Source organism: Osmia bicornis, chromosome 16 (assembly GCF_907164935.1).
Source record: "Osmia bicornis bicornis chromosome 16, iOsmBic2.1, whole genome shotgun sequence".
Lineage (NCBI taxonomy): Eukaryota > Metazoa > Arthropoda > Insecta > Hymenoptera > Megachilidae > Osmia > Osmia bicornis.
The window spans coordinates 5616217-5626296 of NC_060231.1; the positions used below are offsets into that span (position 1 = coordinate 5616217).

At 34.4% G+C, this 10080-nt stretch overlaps 3 protein-coding genes across 5 annotated transcripts; 1 reads left to right on the plus strand and 2 right to left on the minus strand.

Moving 5' to 3' along the window:
- The first annotated feature begins 210 nt into the window (after positions 1-210).
- Positions 211-3523, plus strand: LOC114876651 (protein transport protein Sec61 subunit alpha). Its single transcript, XM_029188382.2, has 8 exons — positions 211-400; positions 599-666; positions 853-918; positions 996-1206; positions 1280-1537; positions 1614-1780; positions 1852-2241; positions 2309-3523. The coding sequence occupies exons 1-8, from the start codon at positions 394-396 to the stop codon at positions 2570-2572; spliced, it is 1431 nt and encodes a 476-aa protein (XP_029044215.1). The 5' UTR covers positions 211-393; the 3' UTR covers positions 2573-3523.
- On the minus strand, positions 2845-8361 carry LOC114876648 (integrator complex subunit 5). Its single transcript, XM_029188380.2, has 11 exons — positions 7781-8361; positions 7583-7712; positions 7112-7521; positions 6897-7032; positions 6169-6838; positions 5858-6105; positions 5583-5788; positions 5374-5520; positions 5173-5313; positions 4539-4799; positions 2845-4116 (listed from the first exon to the last, which is right to left on the minus strand). Exons 1-11 carry the CDS (start codon positions 8000-8002, stop codon positions 3895-3897), a joined length of 2793 nt encoding a protein of 930 aa, XP_029044213.2. The 5' UTR covers positions 8003-8361; the 3' UTR covers positions 2845-3894.
- Positions 8362-8887: 526 nt separating this feature from the next.
- Positions 8888-9783, minus strand: LOC114876679 (protein anon-73B1). Of its 3 annotated transcripts, none has more exons than XM_029188435.2 (3): positions 9695-9783; positions 9109-9281; positions 8888-9040 (listed from the first exon to the last, which is right to left on the minus strand). In XM_029188435.2, the coding sequence occupies exons 2-3, from the start codon at positions 9277-9279 to the stop codon at positions 8942-8944; spliced, it is 270 nt and encodes an 89-aa protein (XP_029044268.1). In that variant the 5' UTR covers positions 9280-9281; positions 9695-9783; the 3' UTR covers positions 8888-8941. The 3 variants fall into 3 exon arrangements, with proteins under 3 accessions (XP_029044268.1, XP_029044270.1, XP_029044269.1); XM_029188437.2 differs by lacking the exon at positions 9695-9783 and adding an exon at positions 9557-9688; XM_029188436.2 differs by lacking the exon at positions 9695-9783 and adding an exon at positions 9495-9688.
- Between the last annotated feature and the right edge of the window lie 297 nt (positions 9784-10080).

Genomic DNA, 10080 nt, shown 5'->3' on the forward strand with positions numbered 1-10080 from the left:
GGTACTTTTTTTTATGTCATATATGTGAAGGGGCCCTTTTTCGGAGCCCCGAAATTTCAGAGCCGGCCCTGACAACGCATGCTTTTCAATGAAGAGAATGACGTTTTCCACCTGCGCTTTTCGATTGGTCGTTAGCGTCATCTAGCGTCATTCGATGGAATTTCAATCTCGTGTCAGCCAACATCATCAGGTCACGTGACAGTGGCATATTGATACGTGTCGACGAAAGGAGCCACGACTCGCTACAGTCCAGTAGTCAGTCGGGGTATATGCTGCTGAGTTTATTCGGATTGTTGCTTTCATTCAGTATCCTGACGGTATTGTTAATTTCAGAGTCAGTGAAAAGCGTCGCATTGTCGTAATTTCATCGAATAATTATATCTCGGATCGAAAATGGGGTGTAAGTACATTGTTTCCTGTCAGTAATTCAAAAATATTTTATTTACTGTTATACTCACCCCGATTTAACCATCACCGTAACCTCTTGATTTTCTTTCTCTCAAAACATATTGTTTCTTTAATCAAATTTCTAATATCATTATTTTCATGTTTCCCTTTCGCCGATGAAATAATTAATGTATTTTTAAACATTTTTCAGTCAAATTTCTAGAGGTAATAAAACCGTTTTGCAGTATACTACCGGAAATAGAGAAGCCGGAACGAAAAGTAAGTTTGCGCTGATCTATTTTTATTTTCATATTATATATTTACAATTTTACTAACATATTTCATGTTATTTTAAGCTTTTTGAGAAACCTTTATTGTTTGCCATCTGTTCATCACTTAAATTCAGAATTACTCGAAAGTTTTATCATTGTTTCAATGATTTAATCATTTGTATATTTTTTACAGATTCAGTTCAGAGAAAAAGTATTATGGACTGCAATTACGTTATTTATCTTCTTAGTATGCTGTCAGGTAAGGTCTACTTTGGGTAACTTCAATATTTTACATCCGATCTCTTTAATTAATTATATTTCACCTTATTTTTATAGATCCCTCTGTTTGGTATTATGTCCTCTGATAGCGCTGATCCTTTCTATTGGATCAGAGTTATACTGGCGTCGAACAGAGGTACCCTTATGGAATTGGGAATTTCTCCCATTGTTACATCCGGTCTCATTATGCAATTGTTAAGCGGTACAAAGATTATTGAAGTTGGCGATACCCCAAAAGACAGAGCACTTTTTAATGGCGCACAAAAATGTAAGGGCACTTTACGTGTCTTAAAAGGGTTAACCTCACTTATAGATTATTATTTATTCTTTGTTCTTTGTAGTATTCGGTATGGTGATCACCGTTGGCCAAGCCATTGTGTATGTAATGACTGGAATGTACGGTGATCCAACTGAAATTGGAGCCGGAGTTTGTTTGTTGATTATCATTCAGTTATTCGTTGCTGGATTGATCGTCTTATTATTGGATGAATTGCTCCAGAAAGGATACGGATTAGGAAGCGGTATCTCTCTTTTCATCGCTACCAATATTTGTGAAACAATAGTATGGAAAGCATTCTCTCCAGCCACTGTCAACACAGGTATGATTTTATACTCTAAAATTTGATCACCAGATTACACGCTGTGTTATTTAATTGCTTACGTTAATGTATCTAGGACGTGGCACAGAATTCGAGGGTGCAGTAATTGCTCTGTTTCATTTGTTGGCCACAAGACAGGACAAAGTTCGAGCTCTACGCGAAGCATTCTACAGACAGAATCTTCCCAATCTCATGAATTTACTCGCTACAATTTTAGTATTTGCCATTGTAATTTACTTCCAGGTAATTTGATGCATACATTTGAATTGAAAAACATTCCAAGAAAATTTTCATTAAAACATTTTTCTTAACAGGGCTTCCGCGTTGATCTGCCGATCAAATCCGCCAAATACAGAGGTCAATACAGCAGCTATCCTATTAAACTATTCTACACCAGCAATATTCCAATTATCCTTCAGTCCGCGCTGGTGTCGAACTTGTACGTGATCTCGCAAATGTTGGCCGTTAAATTTCAAGGGAACATCATCGTTAATCTGTTAGGAGTGTGGTCGGACATCGGGGGTGGTGGTCCAGCACGGTCTTATCCCGTTGGAGGGCTGTGTTACTATTTATCCCCGCCGGAATCTGTCGGGCACATCCTTCAGGATCCTATTCACGCTGTCCTTTACATTCTTTTCATGCTTGGCTCCTGCGCGTTCTTCTCGAAAATGTGGATCGAGGTTTCCGGTAGTTCAGCTAAAGCGGTTAGTATTTCACGTTTCTTTCTTCTTTTTATTTTCTTTCAGTTTTTTTAATACCCGTATGTTTCAGGTCGCGAAACAATTGAAGGACCAACAAATGGTAATGAGAGGACACAGGGACAATTCCATGATCCATGAATTGAACAGATACATTCCGACCGCGGCGGCGTTTGGTGGACTGTGTATCGGTGCGTTATCGGTGCTAGCCGATTTCCTCGGTGCAATCGGATCGGGCACCGGTATCTTACTCGCCGTAACGATCATATACCAGTACTTCGAGATCTTTGTTAAGGAACAGAGTGAAATGGGTGGCATGAGCACGCTACTTTTCTAAACTCTATGCGTACTAAGTCTATGCAAGTTGACTTTAAAGGTGAAGTTTATTTTTTTTTTTTTAATTCTGAAGAACTGAATAATAATTTATTGTAACATAAGTCTGTTAGACGCTGTCAGTACTGTTGATTACTCAACAGAGTAGTCGAAGGTCTTCAACATGCAATCAGAGTGCAACAATTCTCTTCGTTTTTCATTGAAAACAGATTGATATGCATACATATATATATAGTTATATATATATGTGCGTGTGTGTTATGCGATAGTTTTTTTTTTTTTTTTCTTGAAAAAGTTTATTCAAATATGCTTGTCGTACATTCATGGAATATTTAATTGATTAACATCTATCAATTGTATAACTATCGTCGGCGATTTTTGCAACTGTTAATTTTTATTTATGTGTCATGAAAAACAAAATCGTTTTTTATATATACATATATATATGAAACATTGAAAGCGATTCTACACTGTGTCATTAACATTACAAGACATTACCGTGTTGACACAGCGTAGACATTCGTACTTGACCATAATATATTAAATGCTCGGGTGTAAATACAGGCATTCAATGTTGCTCGAATGTACTGGATTTACTTATAAGATATATCTTTCATACAACGAGCAGTGTACATAGGAAAAAAAAAAAGTAATTAAATATTTTCAACATTTTTTACTAGTGTTTTAGTGCTCCAACCGATAATGGAGTCGTACGAGAGACTCTTGTAACGTACGATTATTAATCGTAACGTGTATAAATCGAACCATTGCATATTGTATAATCATTTCGTCAGGACGAGACACCCACCTAGGGTTATTCGTACAAAATCTATTTCGAACAGTGTTCGCTCATCATAGATATCATCATTCCTATATTGATAATGATACAAAGTAAACTGATACTTGTTTCTTGTATGTATTTAGGAAAATGTGTTTTTATAAAAATTAAAATTTATTATTTTTGTCTTTATTTCGCTCCTGATTCGACCTGCGTTATTTTCTGTTGAAGCAGAGATTTAGAAAAATTGTTATTAAAATATGTTCTAAAATGTTGATTATTGTTATACAATTTCACTGAAATTTAGACATATTAATCTATATACATATACATGAAATATTTAAAAGTTTATAACTTTTACAGTATTTAATAAATATCGAGGACGTGCGTTCCGTATGTGTAATTAAATAAATTAATTCCAAAAGCGTTCGTCGTGGGAAGAAATAAGCGCATAAATATTTAATTGAAACATTTCTTTAATATCAATATACAAAATTGTTATCACTCTATATACAGAAATATGTACAAAAGAACGATTCGTTGATTGATTATTTGTTCTCGTTATAAAACAGGGTAGCATAAAGCGAGCCCAAGGTATGAATATTCGATAACAAAACTAAACGAAGGATTTCCGTGAATCTGCCGTTCGGAGCAGAGGTATCTGTGTCTCTCCAAGCGATGTTAGCTCCTTCGCTACGGGTAAAAAGGGCTGGCGAAGGAACGTTTTCACGCATATAAGCCCACACGCATTCTTTCATTATAATATTTATCTGTACAGAAAAAATGATGCGATTATGATTGACAATTTTAATGTAAATTAACACTTTGTTCGCCACACTTGATCACCCATATGTGGGTGACGCTTGAATTTCAATAGGAATCCATCATTCATATTATTAGGAATTCTTTGACTTACTTAACCTATTTGCTACCATGATCCCCAAATGGGGATTTGAATATATATACTTTTTTTATCACTTTCAATATGATTATATTAAATAAAATGTTAAATAAAAATTTGGCAGTTAATGGGTTAATTGGAAATACTGGTATTAGATACTTGAAATTATGGATAAAAATATAATGAAGTATTTTGAAGATCTGCGAAGGCAAAAGTAATACTTAATGGAATTTTCAATGGTTCCAGTGTGGCAGTCAAAGTGTTAAGTTCTGTTTCGTCGTAGAAAGGTACCTGATGCGGTTCCAAAACTGGCAAAATGTCTCTTATGCTTGCCAATGGGGGTGGTAATAACTGGCCAAGTGCCATAACGCTTACAAGTGATACACCTTCTTCCGTGTTCCAATTAGCCATAACGGTGGCAGCAATGCCTCTTAATAAAACCGAACAATAGGCCAATGCCGGCCGGTACCAAGCAGTCAACTCCAACAATGTCCATAACAATGGGACATCTTTGAACGTTCGACGGATTTGCAAGTCTCTCTCTATGGTAACCTGACAATCATTAAAATTTTCATAAATATAGGTTTATTCAAATTGAAATAAAACACAAAGTATGTGATTTTTGTATGGTTTCTTTATTTTAATACAAAGTCTACTGTATGACATTAATTATTCAAATGTCTTCAAATGTTTCACCCAATTTTCCATTACATTTTCATAGAACTGGAATTCAATTTCATCAATAGTACAAAAATCCCATATAAAATATCTAATGGTGTTAAATCACCCGCTCTTGGTGGCAATTGATGCCTCCTCGTGAAAAATTACTCGTCAAATTTGTCTTTCATAATTAGTGCCATAAAATAGACTTTGTATTGAAATAATGAAACCAATTTGGATAACCTTATATTTTTATTAAATATACCTTTGTGAATTCTTCATCAGGCCAAGGTAACCCATTGTACATAACATCAGGTGAGACTAACTCGACCAACAGCAAACTGACCATTGTTAAAGCATCTAGGTTTACAGGATACCTCTCTGACTCCCGGTTATTACAACATGCCTACAAAATATAGGTAATAAATTGTAAAATATTCAACGATTGATCACCTGAAAGTTTTACCTTTATCACATCCATTAGTAATATTTTGTTTAGAGTGATGGTATCTTTGCAAAGAGTATTTTCTGGGGGTGGCCTTCGGGGACCATGGCCAATCACACCAGCATGGAACACAGAGGAATGTTTCTGAGCTAACATTGTGCTTGTCACCTAAATATGAAAATAATTTGTACAATTCTTTATCAAGGACAATTTTTCTACAAAAGCTTCACCTGTTTATGATTTTGGTGTAAAAGTAACGTTTCCTCGAACTTCGGTTCAAACTTCTCCTTTGCTCCAAAACATTTGGCAGCATCATTGTTGATACCATGCCCTAAAAATTCTCTCAAAGCCAATACCCTGGCACATGGCGAGTAAGAAGTCAAATCCTTCAGTAAATGACAAACTATTCTTACTCCTTGCTGTTTCTTGGTAATATCTGGAAGATAAATATTCTATTAAACGTTTGCTTCAAAGGTTTTCAATGGAAAATTAATTCAGCTATTACCATTTTCTGTTATGCACAAAAAGAAATACTGAATGATGGCTCGTGTTAATTTTAATGTAAGCTCTATATTCGGTGCAAAATGATCTTTCTCGGGCATACTGAATAAATCCAACAATTTAGCGATATCGTTTGCCAGATTAAAGTCACCTGTTTTCATCAGTAAAGTAGAGATTTGATACAAATTTAATTTGATAGCCTGTGAAATCATTTTTGACCTGAATATCGATGCTTTGTTTGATTTCTCCCATCTGTAAAGAAAATAAGTTACATTAATACATGGATATTATTTTGAAATTCTGTAATATACTTACTTCAGAAGTATTGTAAGATTCTGGAATAGTTGCCTTGTTTCTTGTTTCTCTATAACACTTTTATAATTTATTTCTCTAAGGGCTTGTTCTACCACCTGTGTAAAGTAACCATGACTGGCTAATGCATTTTCTGTTTCAGATTTAGTCGAAGAGAAAAGTACGATATTATTGGAAATAAGACGTATTAATGCGGCCAGATGGAAAGTCGTTGCTGCTTTGACTAACACGTACGAGGCAGCTGATATCAATGTATTAGAATTTTGACTTCCAAGGAAGCACAACAATCTTACAGCTGTTTGGACTCGTAAAGGATTTGGATTCAGAAGTAATGGTAATATTACTGGCAATTCTTGCTTTATAGAATTTAATAAAGCGATATTTGCAGACTGTGGTCCATGTGTTCTTAAGAGCAAATCAATTTCTTGCAGTACCAATTCTAGGATTTCAGAACACACATTCTTCACACTTTGAGCGGCATTCACGCTGTGATACCCAACGTTGCTTGTATTTAAAGTAGTATCTAACAAGATATTTATTATTTGAGATGCACCCTGTTCGCATTCTAATATCAGGTGAACAGTTAAGTCTATAAGAGCTTCCGGCTGATTATCGAAGTACTTGCACCAATCTGATGCAAATAATGCTAATTGAGGAATTATGTCTGGTTTCACTGTAACAAGAAGATGGAATTATAATCTATACTAACGTTATAAAATTTGTTTGCTTACAGGTTTGTAGAACATCGCTGGTTATTGCTTTTAAAAGAGTCTGCGAGAGGGATGCTAAATTCAGAAGAAATGGAACAGTGGCTAGTTTCTGCTTCTTGGTATCTTCATCCACATTCATATCTTCTTCTAAACTCCACTGAAATTTTAATTAATATTAATATTAATTTGAACTTTTTTCAAGTACTATAACGGGCATCGATGGAGCTTAATTTTACTTTGAAAAGATCCAACAGTGCTGTTCTGATATCTTGAAAGTGGCTGCCAGCTAAATGCCCCAAAATTCCAACGACTGAATTTAATTTAGGGTTTTTAATGGTGTGCTTATGATCCATTGTAAAAAAATCTTTTAGACCGCATGATAATACTCTGGTGATAACTGTGTTTGGAAAACAACTTCCGACGTGAGCAACTACCCAGTCGAAATGAGGGCTGTGCAATACGCTGGTATCTAATAATGCTTTTATGCAAGACTCTGTGTCCGAGTGCATAAGACACTGAAGGCATTGAGCAGTAATATCGATCAGTGTCCGGGTAGCACGACAAGACATCCACTGTTGAAGAAAATCATTGATTCCAGCATTGATAGGTAAATTGCCACGTTTTGCATAATCCGAAGAGAGTTTACCTGTAATACAATTATCACATGTTATAAGAAACTGATTTGAGGAATGATAGAAACTGCGTACCCAGTAGTTCCAACGACCATGCTGATATAATTGGTGCCCATGCTTCCGGATTTCCATTAATGAAGCTACTTAAAACTGTATGAATTTCTGCTATGATAGTCTCCTCGCATATTGTAAGATTTTGGTTCGTCTAAAAATTTAACGTACAATTCATCAATATATTTAAATAAGTTAGGTTATGTGCTTTATTGAGCTTACTTCAATTTGACGAACATGTTTCGTTACCGCAACGAAAAACACGTTGCAAAAATATTCAAGCACCGCATCTCTTGCGGCAGGTACATTTCGAAGTAACGATAATGCTGTTCGAGTTACATCAAGGGTACTTGTACTATGAGTTGGTCTAACAGCACCTGAAATGAATTTTCTAACCTCGGACAGTATATCTTGCGGCGATAATGTTCCCATTGAATGTAACATGTTAATTTCGTTATTTAATTAGTTAAATGATATATAATCTTGAAAGTCTAGTCACATTTTATGTTAGGCATTTGAGACTGAAAATAATTACGAGTTCTTGCTCCACCATTGCCACTTAGGGTGCAACATCGTAATAAACGTTATCGTCATCGTTATAACGATTATTACTAATTACTATCGTTGCTATCATAATATATTACAAACATATAAAATTAAGAAGTATTGACATATTAACATGGATCGCTACACGTGAAACATTTTATCTTCACTTTCTATACAGTGATTATACAGATCCAAACAGACCAGTTCCCCTTTTATTACACCTCGTCTTGACAACGGAAAAGACAAAATTCTGACTCTCTTTGATTCTATTTTTTTGGAAATCAATCGAAATCAGCACAAGAGTAAAAAATTATTAAAATAATTGTGTCACAAACTTGTATTTTAAAAAGAGCGCTATAAATGAAATTTTTAAAATTCAATTCTAGCGCCCTCTGTCGGGAAACCCGTGAAATTAATCATTAAGCGATTTCGGTGGCTTACCGATAGATGGTGCCAGTGTTCCGTTTCAACTGCTTTGTATAGATGGCGAAAGGGTCGAATTTTTAAAATAATTTATCAAGTATTTCAATAATTTTTCGGTCTCCTGCTGACTTTGACTTATTTCTAAAAAGTAGAATCGAATAGAGTAGATAGCACCCATTCTCGAGGCACAAATTACAGTTTCATTTTTATTTGAACCAAGAAGATATTTCTACAGACAATTTAACACATTCCTATTATTAAATATTAATAATGTTTAAACTGAAGAACAATATGTTTAATTAATTCTATAAAATGAATTATCTTTCACAGAATATTTTACAATATTCTACCATTATTTATTAAGATAAAAATAGTAATTAGACTATTAACTTATATTAAATTGTATAAAATAATTCAACGTCTTTTTTTCTTTTCTTGCTTTCTTGGTCTATGTGGTCTTCTTGGAGTAACCTGAGGACTATTTTCTGAGCACTCTACATCGCTTGGGTCATCCTGTAATTAATTCATAACATGACTATAAGCTCTCAATAATCAGAAAATTTAATGATCTACATAAGAACCTTTAAAGCAGCCACATTATCAGAAGGGCCAGCTTGATAAACCACTATGGCCAATAGACATATAATTTGAAATACTGCACCAATATATAGACCAAATCTTAATAATTGATCAAATAGACTCTCTTCTGCTGGCAATAAGAGCCGCTTCAATTGTGAATCTGCATCTGCCATTTCTAGACACAAAAGTCAATTATATTAAGGAGAAATGTATCACATACAGCATTATATTGCTAGATGACAATATCTGTAATTATTGTATTGCAAATGTTTTTGGATTGTGGTAACGACGCACAAGATATCTCCTATTTAATAACTGTCATACATTTCTCATAAAGATATTGTTTCTCTTTTAAAACATATGTTGTGTATACTTAGAAATCAATAACCTAAGCAATAGCAATTGTGGAATTTTCATATCGTATATACAGTCGTAACAAATACTACCAACTTTCTCAGTGACGTCTGTATCAATAATTATTTAAATATCAGTTAACTTCGATTCAGCTATTAACATAAAACTGACATTTACAAGGTCATCGAACGAAACAAACGAAACTGAATTGATTCGTTAAAAAACATGTCATACCACAATCGATGTAAAGTCAATTTTTTATTGTTATTTCCCTTTTTTACAATCGAGTAAAAAAAGACGAATATAACTACATTGACTTCACTTGAAGTTGGCAACAAAATGTTCGTTCGTATATTTCGAAACAGATGGCAGGTTAAATCACTAATTCGATTTCAGCGCCAACTGTCGGTAACATTTGTCATTAACTTGTCGCCAATTTGTAAAGCGTAAAATTAATTTATTCTTATTTTATAAGAAGAAAAGATGAAATTAGTATCGTTAGGGGATGATTTAGAGACACAGGTGGTCTGAATTGAACTGTATTATGAATTTTCTTAGAACAAGGCAGTATATTTTTGAAAAATCAAAAATGGCGGGTCGACGGCAGCGCCGGAAGCTAT